At 33.9% G+C, this 20,936-nt stretch overlaps 1 protein-coding gene and 1 long non-coding RNA gene across 6 annotated transcripts in view; one reads left to right on the top strand and one right to left on the bottom strand.

Annotated features, from left to right (window-relative positions):
* Nucleotides 1–6,798, top strand: part of LOC144382565 (uncharacterized) — an 85,636-nt gene extending 78,838 nt beyond the window's left edge. Inside the window, exons 2-3 of the long non-coding RNA XR_013449736.1 lie at nucleotides 1,110–1,227; nucleotides 6,671–6,798. This is a non-coding gene — a long non-coding RNA (uncharacterized LOC144382565). The remainder of the gene's footprint in view (nucleotides 1–1,109; nucleotides 1,228–6,670) is intronic.
* The window catches only part of P4HA1 (prolyl 4-hydroxylase subunit alpha 1), a 104,534-nt gene that overhangs the window by 29,126 nt on the left and 54,472 nt on the right, over nucleotides 1–20,936 (bottom strand). For 4 of the 5 annotated variants that reach the window (XM_078077599.1, XM_078077597.1, XM_036114134.2 and 1 more), the window contains exons 6-9: nucleotides 14,419–14,658; nucleotides 11,400–11,596; nucleotides 8,546–8,722; nucleotides 6,168–6,238 (exon numbers count right to left, since the gene is read on the bottom strand). In XM_078077599.1, the coding sequence (XP_077933725.1) occupies nucleotides 6,168–6,238; nucleotides 8,546–8,722; nucleotides 11,400–11,596; nucleotides 14,419–14,658 (685 nt within the window). Of the gene's footprint in view, nucleotides 1–5,087; nucleotides 5,159–6,167; nucleotides 6,239–8,545; nucleotides 8,723–11,399; nucleotides 11,597–14,418; nucleotides 14,659–20,936 lie in introns of all 5 variants that reach the window. The other variant, XM_036114135.2, reaches the window with a different exon arrangement.

Genomic DNA, 20,936 nt, shown 5'->3' with positions numbered 1-20,936 from the left:
GGAGGGACAAAGGGAGAGGGAGAGAGAGAATTCCAAGCAGACTGCTCCAAGGGCAGAGCCTTGACTCAGGGCTCGATCTCATGACCCTAACATCACAACCTGAGCCAAAGCCAAGAGTCGGATGTTCAACTAACTGAGCCACCCAGGTGCCCCTGCTTTTCATTTTAAAATGAAGTATCTTTACTTCCAAAATGACCATTAAGGTCTACCAATAAAGCACTGGTTAAATAAGGTTATTTCTACTTTTTCTCTATTACAAATAATATCTCTCTGTAGGTTGAACTCCTAGATGTGAAACTGCTAGATGACTTTTACATTTTGATGAATGATGTCAAATTGTTCTCCCAAAAAGTATTTTATACTTTTACCATATGTTTATGAGTGCCCATTTCAGAAAATACTTGCCAGTATCAATCTTTTTAATTTTTGCTAATCTTAAAGGAAAAATATTTTAATCCTAATTGTTTAGATTTTTTAAAAAGTTTTAATTTACACTTTTTGTTATACCATAAATGATCTCAATGGAAGGTCTGAGGCTTAGCAGTTAAAGTTATTAATGATTAAAGGTTAAAAAATAAACTGTTATCTTAATTGTGGTTCTGTTACTGTCACTAGAGAGGAAAATAAACTCTACTCATGCATGTAAAGTTATTTCACTTAATTTGACTTTCACATGAAAACCTCTCCAAAATATAAAAGGATTCTCTTTAGTTACATTTAAAACATTTCGTTCATCTGGATCCCAACTGCTAATCTGTCTTCAGCAACATTGTTATAGATCTATCAGGTAATCTAAGAAATTAGCCCTGAATTTAGATTGTTGTAACATTGCTCAAAAATTCAGTGGAGACACCGAGGATACTGTAATATATATTAACTATCTATTCTTTAGGATTTGGAAGTCTTATACCTGCATTAAATTTTATCAACAGAAATGAAGGTTCTTTCTTCTAAGTACTCAGTGTTTTTTAACTGAATTAGAATGTAAGGTTACAGTATTTTCCATTACTAATTAGATAACACAAACTATATTCCTTTTGGTCTTAATTATAGGAACCCCAAATCTATCACTGGAATGCTTTCTTTTTTTCTCCTTTTTTTTTAAGTAGGCTCCACACCCCACAACATGGGGCTTCAACTTAAAACTCCAAGATCAAGACCTGAGCTGAGATCCAGAGTTGGACACTTAACCAACTGAGCCACCCAGGTGCCCCTGGAATGTTTTGAGTAAGGAGCAACATTCTCACACTGCATGACTATATTTCTAATATATTAATAAGGACATCATGTTCAAGTAAATAGATAGACAATATCATTTTGGAGGTTTTGGAGATTATTACAAAACTTCCAAAGGAAAATGCAAGTGATATAATTTCCACTACTTTCTTCCAACCCAACACGTGAAAATTGACATTTTACAATTAGCTAATATAAAAACTATGTGATTTTTTGCAAAGGCAAAAAGTAATTCAGGACCCCAAGTGCCAGTTACAGAGAGCAAACTTTCAATAATTCTTCTCTAAGTGCTTGACGGTTAACAAAGAAAGGCTGATCATCTAGCCTGGGAATTTATCCTGGCCCTTTGGATCTTAGTGGGACAATTATGCAATCATACTATAGATCTATCCATTTCAGTTATCTCAATCTGAGAACTACTGTTCAACCTAACAGACGGACTGTCGTTGTTAAAAGCGACTCCAATTTAAAAAAATATCTGAAATATTCAAAGATGTTTGTATTTGCCCCATACTATAAAATAATAATAAGCTTTTATATTGTATTTGTTCCTTATTTCCATGGGTAAATTAAATCGTAAGCATAAGAAAATGCCATATTATGGGAAATCTGTATACCAGAGTAAGATGAAAACTCCTTCTAAAAATAACCTACCAGATTCAAAGAAGCTTTTTCTACCACACTAGATTGTTTATTTGCATATCTCTTAATATTACTTTAACTGGACTTTATGAGCTCACATAACTAAATGTCTTTTCAGAGCATGTAAACTCAGTGTTTACTTTTCCAAAACTAAAATTCCATTTCTCTGCTTTAGCCAAAATTATTAGCATCTCCATTAACAAGCTGTAGTAAATTTTTAGTTTAGTTTTTTTTTTTTTAAATTATGGAAAGGACAGACATGACTTACCAAACGTTCAGAGATAGTCAATAAAGTAAATAAACAGTAATGGATTTCCACACTTACTTTACCCGAATAAAATTCTATTTGCTAGGATGCTGGAACATATTTTTCCTTCCACGGAAGATGATGCAATCACTTAGAAATTTCTCAAAATACAGATATTTGAAATTCCCTTCTGACCCATTCAAAATACAGATGTTCCCACAGCAAAAGGAACTACATTAACTGACATCAGTACACATAAATTTTTCTATTTTACATTTGAGATGCCTTTTTCAGAGGTATAATGTATGAAGGAAACCTAAAACACTCATTTATTTCACTTGTAGGAATATTCAAAATTCAGATTCCAGTGATGGGTAAAAAATGTCTTGACATAGCTAATAAATTCCCAAAAAAGCAAAAACTTACTAACAATATGAAATGTTTAGGATATTTTATGGAGCAAATTCCTTCTTTAACAGTTAAGGCCTCTCTCTCAACATATGTATTTTCTTTTTCAAAGACTTGCTGAACAATTTTCCTTAAGAGTAAATATGAGTATTTGAACACGAACACACACACACACACACACACACACACACACACACACACACACACACACACACACACCCCTGCATACTCTGCTAAGATTGGGTGAATTTATTCTGGTGTTAGTCTTCCAATGCTTCTAATGCTGCTGGCTAAATGCCTTCTATTGCCATATATAATATAAAGTATGGCTGTGTCTTTCTAAAAAATCCAATAAAATTGCTTCTCAGAGCTATAAAGTTAGAATATTTTAAAAATAAGCCCAAAAGGCTTAGAAATATTTAGTTCTTAAGGAAAAAAAGTCTGTAGATCACTTTTCCAAGAGTAATTTATTTTGCCTTACTGGTAAGAGTCCAATGACTCTGTGGGCTGGATATTTCTTCAAAAGGTCCATTGTATATATAAAAAAATTTCCAAAAAGGACTTCCAAAGAACTAAGTTCATGAAATTTTCTTTTATGTGCTTCCTAAAAGCATCCAAATCTGGAGAATTTAGAAACAAGCCTTATGACAGTAAAAATGCCTAAAACCATGTAGTAATCTTTGACAAAATACATAATGGCTTATTTTTAAAAAAATAAAGGGTTAATTTTTTAAGACATGAGTAAGATTCTGTAATAAAATGGAAAATTAGCTGAAGTTTAACTTGAAATTTAGAGTTAATTACAATGCACAGAAGCATTATAAATCATGTATCAAAACATTATCCAAATTAATTTCTACAAATCCTTAGTCTCCCTGAAATCAAAGTCGTATGATAGAAATTAAATTTTCTTCATGTCTTCTAGTTTGCTGGGGGCAGGTAGCATGGGGCACACGGTTAGGAAACCAGGATATGTGTGCGGGCATGTTGAAGGTTATTACCATATGAAGGACATATAGCTTTGCCCAAAAAGAGTAAGGAAACAATGCATTCTGTACAGCCTTCACAGTACTTTTGTTATGACTTACAGCAATAATATTCAAAATTTCTGTTCCAGTAACTCCTAAAATAGTTGTTAAATCTATGTACTTACTTTCTGCACATTTTAGTTGAAAACTAGAATTTTTCATCAAATAGTTTGAAAGGATTTAATTCTGAAATTAGTGGTAATTTCTGAAAAATGATCTTTTTTTTAACGTATCCAGTGGAATCTAAATACCACGATGATTTGATGCCCACCATGATTCACTTTAAAAAAAATACATGAATGAATTTTTTAGTACTTGGGAACTTTTATATCGTTCTTTTTTTTCCCCCCTTGAACTGCATTTTCATTCCATTCTTATCTTAGAATAGTGGCTTTCAACATGGGTAGAGAGGTGAAGTCTCTGGGGATGGTGGTGGGAATTTTGCCTACCAGGGGATGTTTGGCAATGTCTGGAGACATTTTTGATTGTCAAAACTGGGATGAAGGGCATTACTGGCATCTAGTGGGTGCCAGAGATGCTGCTAAACGTCATACAAAGCTATGACAACCCCCAACAACAAAGAATTATCTGATCCAAAACGTCAATAGTGCTGAGGTTGAGAAGCCCCATCCTAGAGAAATATATTTCTATGCCTAAAAATCTTTTATTACATTATACTTCTCTACAACAAAAATACTTTTATAAATTGATAAAAATATAAATTCCTCTAACATAAAGGTCTAATTGTTAAAAATAATGTCTTCTGGAATGAGTTATTACAATTATCATTCGTACACATTAGTCTAACATGATTAAACAATCATTACCCAATATGAAAAGTGAAAATATATTAAGATGTTTCTAATGAGATGGAAGGAGCTTATTTTGTTATTTTCAATATTCTCATTTTTATGAGAGCTGAGAAATCTCCATTACATAAATAGGTAGATGGAAAAGGAGTTCTGTTGGAATAATGTCACTTATTCTGTGGGCTCCTTCTAAGTTATATACATGAGTTACACAGTAATCTACTGTTAAAAATTATTTCAGTGATCAGCTAATAACTTAAGTACATTCTCTTTAAACATTGTTAAAAGCAAAGAATTTGAAACCAATTGACTTAAAAAGGATGTGTTATGGAATCCTTCAAGGCATGCACTTTCTCAATACCTGCAGCTATTCTGGTGACCCAGAGATTTTTATACCTTTGCTTTACTATAGAAGCCAAATTAGGCCTTGTTTCTACGAAGGTTCTTTGGGAACTTCTCTTACTTCAATATGGGAACACAACTTCACTTTTCAGGTGGGGTCTGGGGAGTCTCAGCAGGCATTTTGAAATCCAGTAAGTTACTTCTGGAAAATCTCTGTTAACTGCCCCATAACCATGTCTGTTTATTAGTCTATCATGAAAATTCAAGCATGGTTGTCATGCCTAAGCCTAGGTCTTAGAAACCTTTATGAAAATTAGATTCTCAAGAAGGAAAATGGTCCAAATAGGACTAAAATTCTCTCCATTACTCCCTTACCTCTTAGATACTCTGTACTGTGCTGTGGTCAATTTTCCAGTCTCAGGGTCATGTACTGTAGCTCGGCTCAGCTACAAAAAAAGAGAAAGGACAAGGACTTACTCACGTAGCAGGCAATTTTGGGCTTTTGTTTGTTTTGCCAAGCCACAGGTGATTGGAAGGGTTCAGATTGGTCTGGATGGTAGGTAATGGTTTCAAATCAGCAAAAACATTTAGACAGGTGGCAATAAAAGCCACTTCCAAATCAAGAGAAAATGGGTTGACATATTTTTGTTGTAGATTTATTGTCCTTTCACTTTTTTTAAAAAAAATCATTTGAAAATACATGTAAATGATTTATAGCACTGGGTTTCACAGGAGCTTTCTCAGATCTAGAAGTTTAAAGTCCTTTAAGTATTTTGACAAAAGAATAGTTAATAGTCTCTTTAAATTTATTTTTTAAAACTCTCACTGAGATAAAACTGTTAAGTCTCTCTGGCGAAGTAAAAGGCAAATAAGTTCATGAGTAATAGTAGTTAGAAGACTGAGATCAGAAGCATAACCCTTCTTTCCATTGCCAACTTTCTAGTCAGCAAGTTTTTTAAAATAACTCCAACGGAGGAATACAGATTACTCCAAAATGACAATGGTATTCCACAAGATGAATGAACAAATGCCAATACAAATCACTATGAAGAATGATGTGAATTCACTGCATTTATGAATATGAGAGAACTATATAAACAAAGACTACTCCCAGATTAATCCAGGCTGCTGCTTTTTCTTTTTTTTCCCTTTTGGCAAGAAAAAGGAAAAAGAAAACAAGTATCAAGCCATTTCCTGGAGATTTGATTCCTGACCTGAAGAGAATGCAAAGGGTATTAATTCCCTAAAAACAACAGACCAATTAAAGATTAAAAAAAGAACTTCTAGTTAAAGGGAAAGACCTGTGAAACACAAAGCAGTTTATCCATGCGTATATAAATAGGCAGTGACTTGAGCTGGAGACTGAAAATGACCTACTTCCCTTAAATGAATATTCCTGTAGGATGTATAAAACACTCATTAGAGGGCAAAATATGCAACATACACATCTCTTACCTTTTGCTAATTCTGTAATGTACCGTCTCCAAGTCTCCTGTTATTGGGTTTGAAATGGTGGCTCGCCTCAGCTGTGAAGCCAACCATCAAAATAGTTGCATTACAAAACAAAAAAAAATGAATCACATTTATCCAACCAGTCAGAATTCTGGGATTTTTACAAAGGAGGATGAAAAGAGAAAAGAACTCCATAAGACTTCCAGTCACCCTGTGTTGAGCCTTGAGAGACAGTTGGCTTTTAAGCTTTTTTGTTGTTGTTGTTATTTTTTATATTTTGTTTTTGCTTTGCATGAATGGAGGGTACACAAAAGAGATTAGAAATTAAATTTCTTTCAGTCGTTGGAGGAGACTGTGAGGAAAGAAATTTCTAAAATTTGAAGTCTAATTTATAGTTATAAGAATGGCTATTTGTAGTTAATGATCCGTTTCAAACTTTTGATGTTAATTTTTTTTTAGTGATGGAACTGTTTACAAAGGTTAATGCTGTCCAAAATTTCTTTCAGGGTCCGTCTTTACTTCTTTCAACATATCTGTTCATGTATTTCACATATACAGTGAAATAATCTTGGATTCAGCAGAAAGGCAGATGAAAAGAACTCATAAATGTACGAAAACAGTAGGAAAGAGAGGACCAGCCAAGATAATGACTTCAAACTAACAAATAAAAATGATTCTGAAATTTGAAAAGAGTATAAAATTTTTATCAGCATTGAATTTTTTGATTAAAATAATCCAACTGAGGCATCCCCTTTGAAGACTGAGGCCTCCAAATCCAGAGATACAAGACTTGACCTCTAAGCTGAAATGAATTCTTAAAAAATATTCCACCAAGGTATTTTGGTTTACTGGGTTTACTGACCACAAAGAATGGACTAAAACAGAAATTGAAAAGATACCAATAGAATATGGTGTGATTTAAGTAGTGCTCTGAAAGATTTATAAGAATTCCCTTGGACAGCACCTATACATATTAGACCAGTCTTTTCCATTTAAAATGTAATCTTTGGTTAAAAAAAAAAAGTACCAATCTGGAATAGTAAAACTTAATAGCAACAAAAATTCTGACCTTAAGTTTGAGTACAGATATCCAGATAATTAAACCTTTATAACAAGGATCAGCAAACTATGGCCCGTGCGCCAAATTCAGCCTGCCACTGGTTTTTGGAAATAAAGTTTTATTGAAATATAGCCATGCTCATTTATATATTTTCTATGGCTGCTTTCACACTACAATGTAGACTTGAGTATTTGTGATAGATGATATAGCCAGCAAAGCCGGAAATATGTTTATTATTTGCACCTTTACAGAAAAAATTTGCCAACTCCTGTACAAAGCACAGATAAGCTTAATGTTTAATAATCTCTTTACGAAACTGATGGCAGTTTGTATTACTATCAATGAGATCAAATAGGTTTTAAGAACAAGCTGATGGGAAAAAAGGCAAGAGCATAAAGGGTAGTCTTTCTCAAATTCTCATAGAAGAAGAATTTCTATGCTAAACACTAAGTTTATGGGATTGTGTTCACATTAAATTATTTTCCTTAATGAATCACTAAATTCTACCTCTGAAACTAATAATATACTATATGTTAATTAAAATGAATTGAAATAAAAAAATTTTTTTAAAAAATTGTTTTCCTTAAGATAAATGATAGGAGTTAGGGGCGCCTGGGTGGCTCAGTTGGTTAAGCGACTGCCTTCGGCTCAGGTCATGATCCTGGAGTCCCAGGATCGAGTCCCGCATCAGGCTCCCTGCTCGGTGGGGAGTCTGCTTCTCCCTCTCCCGCTCCCCCCTCTTGTGCTCTCTCTCTCACTCTCTCTCTCAAATAAATAAATAAAATCTTTAAAAAAAAAAAAAAAAAAAAAAAAAAAGATAAATGATAGGAGTTAAAGTCAGAAAACTATGATGTCCTTATTTCAAATTAGCATGATGCTTGTGCAATTATATCTTTCCAGTAATAATGTGCCCAAAGAGGAATAAAAATACTTCAAGTATTCTTTCAGATAAAAATATTGAAGATATGAGAAAGTTGGTCTTTGATTAGCCTATGAGACTAAAGGGTTTGAAAATACATACAAAATTTTTTCAGGAAGATGCTGAAACATCTGTGAATAAAATCAGTGTGAATAAAAAAATCTCATCTATGATTTTCATAATTTAGTGTTTAAAACCCAGTTGCAGGGTATGCTATTTGTGTTAATAACAAACTGAGGAAAAACTAGTATAAACAGAGCTTATTAACAACTCCATTATGTTGTGACAGCAATATCTAAAACTATCTGTGGGGTTACTGCCATATCAATTGTCATTTTTGTAATCTTGCAAAGGCAAAACTAATACACAGGTAGAGTAAATTGAGAGAAAAAAATTATTTACCCTTGGTTTTGCTAGATCTTTGACAATTTCAATTTCTGCATCAGAAATAATATCATGGAAGCGAATAATACGAGGCTTGTCCCACTCATCCTCCTGTTTGGCTGGAGCCAGAATGAATTTAGGATTCCGGTTTCCATCATGGTAACGGCAAAAGAGTTTTTTCTGTCTCCGAGGAGTCTAAACATAAAGTTAAGAAAATGATAAACATATTAGAGTAATAATAGTTTTAATGCTTGCTCCTATGCAAAAAAGAAACAATAATCAGGCTTGCGAATACATAGAGCATTGATGGAAGAATATACAAAAGATAATACTCTGCAAGTATTTTGCATCAAATACGACATTCAGGATTTAAAAGTTTTATTAATGATTATTTTCTGGGAGAGATGCTAGGCCTTAAATAAGAAAAAAGACAGGGTTTCACTTTTAACCCATGTCTCATCAAAATAAAGTTCAGGTATCTAAATATAAAGAATAATTAAATATTTATGAAAATATGAAATGAATGACCTGCATTGCTCCAAACTTCACAAAGTAACTGGGAAGCACCCAGAGAAAAAGTTTTTAAAAGGAAAAATAAAACAAAACCTCACCAGGTTTTCCTAAATACCTCCCAGTTAGATGCTTGCAGCATAAATAAACAAATTTAGTTAGTTTTAAAAAGCAAAGATGAAAATGAGTAATTCTGAAAAAGAGAAAATAAGTTATTAAAGGCAGGTGCTTTTATTGATGACTATTAAAAATAGAGTGATCGACAAAACAAATAAATGTTCCTTTCAATCTATATTAACTAAATTATCTATTGCTGATTCTTCTCTTGATTAAACAAGTATATCATATATGAAATAGAAATAATATTAGTTTTTGTTTGTTTTTGTTTTTTTAAAAGATTTTATTTATTTGACAGAGTGAGTGAGAGAGCACAAGCAGGGAGAGCGGCAAAGGGAGAGGGAGAAGCAGGCTCCATCCCAGGACCCTGGGATCATGACCTGAGCTGAAGGCAGATGCTTAACCGACTGAGCCACCCAAGTGCCCCTAGTTTTTGTTTTAATTATTAGCTAACATCCTAAGACAAATAATGATGCATGTTTATTCTCCATGTACTTTATTTACCTAGAGTCAAATCTAAAGATTTATTTATTATAAGTCTTTGATACAGTGATGAGGTGAATTTAACTATTCTGAGAGTAAAGATGATCCTTGATTTTGGGCAGAGTTGACATGTATGTGTCACATCAACACACTGGTAAATTAAGCAGACTTCTGTTTTATACCTATGGCTCTATTTTGATTTCTTCTTTAAGATTTATTAAAGGAAATAAAATAATATCTGCTTACTACTAGAAATTTGAACACTAACTAGATGTATAATATTATGGAACTATTGTGCACCTTTTGAGGTGTAACAATAGTTTTTTGGTTATTTTTTGAGTATCTTCAACAGATGTGTAATAAAATATTTAGGTGTGAAATTAAAAAAAAAGTTTCGTGAGTCTCTCAGACTGTTATTATCCTTTTATTTACTCATTTGCACCCAAAGCAAAAGTAAGCATGTTCTTCCAGGAGTCCATAAACTTAGCTCTCAAAAGTGTCAACATAGATATGATCTACGCATTTGCTGTTAGAGATTAAGCTGTCAACAGTAAGTCCTCAAATATCAAAAAGTCACCAATATCAAAATGTACAGCCCAGCTTGACTTTATTAGTAGCAGAGAAAAACTTAACACACTATTCAAATGTTTACACTTAAAAGTACTTACTTCAAAAATTCACTAATTCCTTCTACATATGCCTGCATTCAACTGAAAACTAGTACCACATGATATTCCTTAAAAACGGATTCCATGCTTTATCAAATAAAGCAATGTATAGCATATCCATATTGTACATTATCATAAAAAGGCTCTGAAAAGCCCTGAGGCCGAACAAAAACCTATGTTCCCCAGACTTGAACTTTTTTGTTTGTGGTCTTTTATCTATTAACACCCTGAAACACTAGTACTCTGAGTTATAAATACATAAATACAGATACACAATAAAGAAAAGGATATTTATAGGCACATTTAAGTATTAAAAAAAATAAATGTTAAAGCCAAAATCTGCAGAAACTCTTTCGGCATTTTAAGTATGTCTTAAATAGACTAACACATTTCACTAAGCAATCCTGTCAAGGTCAACTAGGAGTAAAACCACAAAAGATTATTGTATAGATGAGTTCTTTGTTTTACAGGATGGGTTAAGCTGGTATATTATTTCCGCTTAAGACTGTGGAAATATCTTTTGCATTAAAATATAAGAAAAAATCTTATCACTTCCCTTAAACTATCTGATCCTTCATCTTATAAAAATAAGCCTCTTTTGGCCTATGCAAAGAGTTATATTACCAAAAATACACAAAATGGCATAATGATTCAACAGCTTTATTCTAAAGCTATTTTATTTTATTTTATTTTATTTATTTTTTTTTTTTAAAGATTTTATTTATTTATTTGAGAGAGAGGATGAGAGGAGAGAGCACATGAGAGGGGGGAGGGTCAAAGGGAGAAGCAGACTCCCTGCTGAGCAGGCAGCCTGATGCGGGACTCGATCCCGGGACTCCAGGATCATGACCTGAGCCGAAGGCAGTCGCTTAAGCAACTGAGCCACCCAGGCGCCCCCTAAAGCTATTTTACTAATCGTTGGAGCACATTGTGACACCCACAATAAGTTGATGTGGCATACTGTAATACTTTAACAGTTAATTCTAATTTTTATGACATAGGCTTAAATATAAAAGAACTCTGATTCTCTCCAGAACTATGTACAAACACACACACACATTCATACACACACACAATTGACTTTTCCACTTTACCATTTTGATACCCTCCCCACGGCACAGCATTTCGTACTTCTGTCTCTCTGGCAGGTAATCCACAGCAGCCCCTTTTTTCTTCAGTGTGGTTTTCTGATCAGATTGGTCATCTGAAGCGGACTTATTGACATCTTTTTCTTTAGCCATTATATATTCAAAATATTTTAAGTTACCATTAGCTCTCTGGTGTTCAGGATCTATTGGATAAGGAAGAAAGCATGACCATGGTTAAGTTTACAGTCATTCAAGCATCTGAATATAGTAATATAAAAATAGAGGACCATATAATTTACCTTCCAAACCAGGATACTTATGAGAGTGAAAGGAGGCACTAATAAAAATTATTATACCAGGGGTGCCTGGGTAGCTCAGTCAGTTAAGCGACCAACTCTTGGTTTCAGTTCAGGTTTGATCTGGGGCTGTGCGATGAGCCCTGCTTCCAGCTCCACACTCAGCACAGAGTCTGCTTGAGATTCTTTCTACTGCCACCCCCACCCTGCTCACGCATACTCTCTCTCTCAAACTAAATAAAATCTTTTTTAAAAATTATTGTACCAAAATAATAGGTATAAAGTAAATCACATAGAGTCACCCTATATAAAAAGGGTTCTGGAGATGGAATCAGCCATTTATTTCAAAGTAGCAAATATTCTACTTTGAGAAATTATTAATCAGCCAAATGAATTATGATCAATTTGAAGCCAAATGAATTCTAGGGGCGCCTGGATGGCTCAGTCCGTTAAGTGTCTGCCTTCGGCTCAGGTTATGATCCCAGCATCCTGGGATCGAGCCCCACATCAGGCTCCATGCTTGGCAGGGAGCCTGCTTCTCCTTTTCCCTCTGCCTGCCTACTTGTGATCTCTCTCTCACTCTGTCAAATAAATAAAATCTTTTTAAAAAATGAATTCTAAAATATTACTCATTCTACTTATTTTAAGCAATGTTAAAGATTTTTCTGAAACTGAAATGTAATCATCATGGGGAAGACAGTGTATGCAGTTCAAAAGCAACGTTCACCACAGATACATTATAAATGCAGAACATAGCCTACTTCCGAGGGTTGAGAGAATTTCAGTCCCAAAATTCTACGTGAGATGGAAAAAGAGAAACTAAAGTTATAATTTTCAAATAAGCCAGAATCCACTAACTGCCTCTGAATTGCTAGTCATCATTTTAAGCTATCTTTTAGTAGGGGAGAAGAGGACTACTCCACCCATCCGGGAGAAAGAAAAAAAAAATCCAAACCACCACACACACACACACACACACACACACACACACACAAATAATAAAGACAGAACAATATATAGAAACTTCACTTGTGATATTAACTGAAGTGATTAGGAAATCTAGCCTTAGATCTGTAAATCTGTCTTTGAGAAACTGCTCACAATATATGTTGTAATATACAATATGATCTTAATTTTGTAAAAGAAAGGGGAAAGTGTATATGTGCAGGGAAGGGAGTATATACTACAAGGAAACAAAATTTGTGGGTATTGTCCAGTGATTGGCTTATGGATGACGCTTCCATATCTTTTTCTATTTTTAAAAATTTCCTATAATGACTCTAAGTCAGGAGGAAAAAAATCACTACAAAATACTGAAAAAAGGGGTACTTGAACTAATATCTCAATTTATTAATTCACTCAACCAAGAAATAACCTGTCAGAAGTTCATTTTCAGATGACCAATCTTTTTAAACTATTTGACTCTTCTAACATATACATATTAACCTGTTCAGAAAAATATTAATTTTTACAAAGTTTTAAAGCTTCATTATATACCAAAGGCCACCTGAACAAATTAACATACAACTCTACCTCCAGAGATTCTGATTTAGTAGGTCTGGGGTGGAGATCAAGGAATTTTTCATTTCTAATATGTATCCAAGTAATTTTGATGCACATGGTTTCTGGATCATACTTAGAGAAACAAGTCCAAAATACTAGTGATCAAATCCTCATAGGATATCACATTATCTAACATTTGAATATGACAAATATATTTTGTCTATTTATTTCAAATCACTATTTTTAAATATGAAATGCAATAAAACATAAACATTCTTCAAAGGAAACTGGTTAATATTTAATATGACAACATGGTAAATAAACATTTTTGACAGAGCTAGTTAGGTTAGATGCAACTTTAAAGTTCCCGAAGAGTAAACAGCAGAGAATCACAGCCACTGTTGCAGTACCATTAGCTGAGAAAAATGAGTTGCCATTTATTCAGTGGATAGAGGATAAAATTTGTCTAACAGATAGACTCTTGACTTGTAACAAATAAAAAGTACAAAATGGATATTACTCAGCCATAAAAAAGAATGAAATCTTTGCAATGACATATACGGAACTAGAGAGTATAATGCTAAGCAAAGCAAGTCAGTCAGAGAAAGAAAATTCCATATGATTTCACTCCTATGTGGAATTTAAGAAACAAAACAAATGAACATAAAAGGAGAAAAAAGAGGCAAACCAAGAAACAGACTCTTAACTACAGAGAACAAACCGATGGTTGCTGAAGGGGAGGTGGGTGGAGGATGGGTTAGACAGGTGATGGGTATTGAGGAAGGCAGCTGTGGTGAGCACCAAGTGTTGTGTGTAGGTGATGAATCACTAAATTCTATATCTGAAACTAATATTGCACTGTGTGTTAACTGGAATTTAAATAAAGACTTGAAAAAGAAAAAAAATGTACCAAAGCTATATGATGAATTATATATCAGAATTACAATTATTGGAATTATATATATTTATTATTACATATATAAGACAAGATATATAGTCATATATCAGAATTTTATATATATATTTATCTTACGATACAGCTTAGCACTTTTATATATCATGGTTATCATGAGATATATATATAAATATATATCAAATATACATACATATACACATTACACACACACACACATATATATATATACGTGTATATATATATGTGTGTGTGTGTGTAATGTGTATATGTATATATATATAAAACCTTGAATTAGGCCAAATTAACATACCTAGTTCAAGAAGCTTCTTTGTGAGCAAAAGTGCCTTATCCAGGTCTCCCTGCTGGTATACCGCATAGCTCAAATAATCTAGAACAGAGACTTTATCAATGGTAGAAACCTCGCCTTCATCCAGCTGCCTTAGTGCTTGTTCCATCCACAGTTCTGTATGATAATAATCGGCTTCTGTATAGGCCACTTTGCCCAACTCAAAACAGTCTTCAACTGTTAGAAAAGATTTGTGTTTTACTCCTGTGGAAAGAAAATAAAGAGAACTTTAGAAATATTTATTTAGGACTACACAGCTTTCAAAGTGCTATCTCACTTTCATTTGAACTTTATAACAGCCTTCTGAACAAGAATCATCCTAAATTTATGAACAAAGGAACAATCTACAAGGTAATGAAACATGGTAAGAATCATACTAATAGGGGTCGTGGACCTAGAAAACCCAAGACTTCAATGATCAGTCATCATACCAAAATGAAACATCAATTAAGTTGAAGCATGCAATTTTCTAGCACAGCAGGAATCACCATAGGACAAATATCTTACTCCTAACCAATAATCTGGGCAAAAAATGAATGGACAGGAAGAAAGGCAGACCTGTAAATTGATTCCTTCCCTTTCCCCTTCCCTCCAACAGCATTAATAATATGTAATTTACATACCATAAAGTTCACCCATTTAAAGAATACAATAGTTTACAGTATATTCAGAGTTATGCAACCAACATCGCAATCTAATTTTAGAACATTTTCATCACCCCAAAAAGAAACCCTGTAGCCATTAGCAGTCACTACCCATTATCTCCCCCTCTCTGCCCCAGCCTTAGACAACCACTCATTGCCTATTCTGGTTATTTCATATAAGCAGAATCATGTAAAATAGGGTCTTTTGTGACTGCTTCTTTCAACTCAGTATAATGTTTTCAAGGTTCATTCATGTTGTAGCATCTTTTTTATTGCTAAGTAACAGTCCACTGTATGGAGAGACTATACTTCAACAGTTGATGGGACATTTGAGTTATTTCTAATTTTTTGGCTTTTATGAATAATGCTACTATGTACATTCATGTATAAGTTTTCTGAGTGGACATTTGTTTACATTACTCATAGATAGTAGTGGAATTGCTGGGTCCCATGGCAACTGCTTAAATATTTTCAGGAATTGCCAAACTGTTCTCCAAGGTACCCACACCATTTTACAATCCCACCAGCCATGTATGAAGGTTCTAATTTCTCCACATCCTCACTAATACTTTTTGTCCATTTGTTTATATTATAGCCATTCTATTGGGTAGAAAGTAGTATTTCATTATGATGATGATGATGATGAGCATCTCATGTGCTTATTGTCCATTTGTGTATCATCTCTGGGAAAATGTCTACTCAAATCCTTTGCCCATTTAAAAATTTGATTCTTTTTATTATTTTTAGAGTTGTTTACATATTCTGGATACAAGTCTCTGATCAGAAATATGATTTTCACATATTCTCTCCCACTGTATGGGTTGTTTTTTCACTTTATCAACGGTGTACTTTAAAGTACAGAAGCTTTAATTTTGGTGAAGTCTAACTTAATTAATCCTTAGTTAGTTAGGCTTTTGGTGTTGCTATGTCAACTGGTTTGTGAAGTAAAACTTCTGTCTTAAGAAAAGGAGATGGGGCACCTGGCTGGCTCAGTCAGTAGAGCATGCAACTATTGATCTCAGGGTCAGGAATTCAAGCCCCACGTTGGGTGTGGAGCCTACTTTAAAAAAAAAAAAACTAGTTAAAAAAGGATATTTGACAGTTCATATAAAATAAAAAAAAATGAAAAAGTGGAAAAATAGCCTCACTAATCATTAAAGAAATATGAAATTAAAACAACCCTGAAGAAAAATATTTTTAAACAACAGCCTACATTTATTGAGGCCTTACTATGTGCCAGGCATTTGTCACTCATTTAATTCTCAAAGCAATCCAGATGAGGAATTAAGGCAGAGAGAGGTTAACTATTGTGCTAAAGGTCACACAGCAAAGAGTCAGAATTGGAATCTGCACACTATTACTCCAGAAGTCTGTGTCATATTATACCATAAAATGGCAAAATTTAATAGGGGAGTCGTAAACTGGTAACTTTACTCTTAAGACATCTGGTAATATGAAACTAGAGTAATAATTTTATGTCTATGAATTGATACTATTTTTCAATTATTTTCTTGAGTTTAGCACTAGGGGTTGGGGAAGACACACCTTGTTTAAACAAGTTTTGTAGCTGAACCAAATATTACAGCTAAAAGCTATAATAAACTAAAAGCAAGGAAATGTATAGGCCAATATGTCAAAGAAAGATAATTTTTTTAAGATTTTTATTTATTTGAGAGAGAGAACACGAGTGGAGGGGAGGGGCAGAGGGAGAGGGAGAAGCAGACTCCCCACTGAGAAGGGAGCCCAACAACAACACGGGGCTCAATCCCAGGACCCTGAGATCACGACCTGAGCCAAAGGCAGACGCTTAACCGACTAAGCCACCCAGGCACCCAAGAAAGATTATTTCAAATGCCATATAGGAAAGCCAGAAAGATCTAGACAGAAATATGTGAAAATGTTAAATTGAGGGCACCTGAGAAACAAACTGAGGGTTTTAGAGGGGAGGGGGGTGGGAGGATGGGTTAGCCCGGTGATGGGTATTAAGGAGGGCACATATTGAATGGAGCACTGGGTGTAATACACAAACAGTGAAATCAGGGAATACTACATCAAAAACTAATGATGTAATGTATGGTGACTAACATAACATAATAAAATAAAATAAAAAAAAAAGATATTTAGAAACCAAAACAATATAAAATTTTAAATAGGAGAAAGATAGGATAGGAATTAAAAACTAAGCCTGTGATAAATTTGCTTTCAGTGAAAAAGACACAGACTAAGAAAAGGGAGGACCAAAGAGCAGAAAAAAAAGGAGGCAGGGGAGAGATTTTTCCAAGTTTTGACATCAACGGGCAAACAGTAACTGTTCGACTCATGGTGGTTTAACGTGAATGTCAAAATATCTTGTCTCCTACCCCAACTTCTCTGACCTAAATAAATGGAGAGATAGAACATGTTCATGGATTAGAAAAAGTCTATATTGTTAAAATGACAATGCTGCCCTAATTCTTTGCAAGATTCAACCCAACCCCAATCAAAATTCCTACAGGCATTTTTTTTCATTTTTTTTTGGAAACTGACAAGCTGATTCTGAGATTTATATGGAAATATAGACTAGTCAAAGCAATTTTACCAAAGAACATAGCTGGAGGACTTTTTCTGCCTGATTTCAATACTTACTATAGAGCTATAGTTCAGGAGCCCCTGGGTGGCTCAGTGGTTGAGTGTCTGCCTTTAGCTCAGGTTATGATACCAGGGTCCTGGTACTGGGCCCTGCATTGGGCTCCCTGTTCAGCGGAAAGTCTACTTGTCCCTCTCTCCCTCTGCCCCTCCCCCCACTCGGGCTTGCTCTCTCTCAAATAAATAAATATTTTTTTAAAAAAGCTGTAGTTCAGACTGCTTGATATTATTTACAGGTAGACATATAAATCAATGGAATAGAATTGAGTCAAGAAATAGACCAAGTGATTTTTAACAGATGTCAAGGCAATTCAATGGAGAAAGGAAAGTCTTTTAAATGTTGCTCAACAAATTAAGAATTCATATTAAAAGAAAATAAACATCAATCTTTACTGCCTACCACATACAAAGTCAACTCAAAATGTATCCTATAGCTTAATGTGAAATCTCAAACTATCAAACTTCTAGATAAAAAAAACATAAGAAAAATATTTTAGACCTGAGCGGAGACGAAGATTTCTTATATTTGACACCAACAACACTATCAATAAGTGAAAAAAATATTGGGCTGCCTGAGTGGCTCAGTCAGTTAAGTGTCTGACTTTTGATTTCAGCTCAGGTCATGATCTCAGGGTTGTGAGATCAAGCCCCACGTTGGGCTCTGCACTGAGCGTGAAGCCTGCTTAAGATTCTCTCTCTCCCTCTCCTTCTGCCCCTCCCCCACCTCTCTCTAAAAAATAAAATATTGATAATTAAACTTTATCAAAGTTTAAAACTTCTGCTCTCTGAAAGGCACTAATATGAAAATAAAAAGACAAGAGACTGGTTAAAAATATTCACAACACATTTATCTGATAAAGAACTTATATCCAAAATATATAGAGAACTCCTAGACTCTTCACTAAAGAATAGATATGACTAGCCAATAAACACAGGGAAAGATGTTCAACATCGTTAGTCATCAGTTGTAACATATATATAACAATGTAAATTAAACAATGAGATACCACTATGTATCCATTACACTGGCTAAGATTAAAAAGACTGAATATACCAAGTGTTTGAAGAATGTAGAAGAAATCATACTGATGAAAGGAATGTAAAATGGTACAAAAAATTAGGCAGTTTCTTAAAAGCTAAATATATGTCTACCATACAACCCAGCCATTTCACTCCTAGATATTTAACCAAAACAAACAAACAAAAACAACAATAATAAAAAGAGGACAATCCCTTAAAACTGGAGAAAAAATGCTGGAATGAATAAACCCAACTATACAACATTGAGGGCATAAACACACAAAGAAATGAATTACTTCAGGTGTTTTTCAAACAATATTTTAACCAATCATATCCAATCTAACGTATATTCTAAGGATAAAAAGTACAAAGAAACAAACTGCATTCAACAACCTTAATGTTGTTAATAATATAAGTACTGTTATTCTGAAATTATTTTAGGCCTATTACAGGATAATACAAAAATCTAATTATGTTTAATGTCATTGGAAGCAAGAGTTTCAACAAAAGAGAGATATAAGTATATAAACCCTATAATCTTACATTTGAATTGGAATTAACATGAACTCACATATTTCCTATCTCTGTTCATTGAAAACACCTAGAATCAATGACAAACTTAATAGCAATAGACATCCCTAGAACCCAGCTACACTCCACTCTCTAAATGTCATTCCCCATTAAAAAGAATTAAGGTTCACTATAGCAAGGCCTGATTCTTCCTGCTTTGGGGTAGAAATTCATAAGATAAGCTTGGAAAAAACTGCCAAAAATTAAATTTCCTTAACAGCAAAGAATAATAGGATCATTTCAAAAGGACAAATTAGCCGATCTAAAGAGGATCCCACTAGCCTCAAATAGGATAACGGGGCATCAAATGAATAATTAATAATAATGGATTGAAATATAAAAATATATAAAAAATCCATGAGTTTATAATGATACTTCAGATAAAAATCACTGGTCACTACCAGAAGTTATTATGACATCAACTCATTACTCCGAAAATTGATACAAGAGAAACAATCAAGGATATATCTTGCCCTTCATATATAAACTCTAGGTCAGGGTAACAAAATGGTTCTTGAAAGAAAGTTCTTAATGATAGAATTCCAGCTAATAAAAGTAGAAGGAATGATGGGATAAGAAAATCAGCATTTTTCAACCCCTAATGAAATAGTTCTAGGCAAGGATCATCAAAGTCTGCCAAAACAATTAGATGAAACTCATGGAAAACTTCATATGGACTTATCAGTCTCCCACCACCAAAACTACTCATCAATCACTAACACAAAAAGTGTGATGAGATGTTAGGTGTCTGGTCATGCAATTCAACAGAAAGTTCAGAGCGCCACCTATGTAGTTAATTAAAAAACTTAACTAGAATCTAATTGAGACTCAAGCTCTAACCAGTTTGTAGGAAACACAGGAGTTAGAGGAACAAATTAACACAAAAGAAAAAAATCGGGCTACTCCAAAATGTACATTCCACAAGACATATAACCAGGTTTTTCCAACTTAATCAACGGAATAGGAGAGGGGAAGAGAGGGGAAGAGAGGATAATAAAATAGATTTAAGAGATAAAAACCAAAATGTACAACTGTAAAAAGATACCTTTGAGATCACTAGAGAAACTGAGTATTGACTGGGTATTAAATTATATTAAGGAAATACTGTCACTTTGTTAGGCTGGATAATAGTAAGTGATTGTTATTTTAAAAAAAAACCTGATCAGTTAAATATGCATATTTAATTATTTATGAATAAAATGACATCATAATCTAGGATTTGCTTTTAAAATAGTCCATTAACGGGCGCCTGGGTGGCTCAGATGGTTAAGCGTCGTCTGCCTTCGGCTCAGGTCATGATCCCGGGGTCCTGGGATCGAGTCCCGCATCGGGCTCCCTGCTCCTTGGGAGCCTGCTTCTTGCTCTGCTTCTCTCTCTGTCTCTCTCTCTCTCTCTCTCTCTCTCTCTGTCTCTCATGGATAAATAAATAAAATCTTTTTTTTTTTTTAAATAAATAAAATCTTTAAAAAAAATAAAAAATAAAAAATAAAAAATAAATAGTCCATTAACAACAACTAAAAGCAGGGGGTAGAAAACAAGAATGGCAAAGTGTTAAAAATTTTGAAGCTGGGTAATGGATACATGGAAGCTCATTATGTCACTACCTTTATTTTTTTGTTTGAT

The sequence above is a fragment of the Halichoerus grypus genome, chromosome 7 (genome assembly GCF_964656455.1).
Source record: "Halichoerus grypus chromosome 7, mHalGry1.hap1.1, whole genome shotgun sequence".
In the NCBI taxonomy this organism is placed as follows: Eukaryota; Metazoa; Chordata; class Mammalia; order Carnivora; family Phocidae; genus Halichoerus; species Halichoerus grypus.
This window is presented reverse-complemented; position numbering and strand designations above follow the sequence as displayed.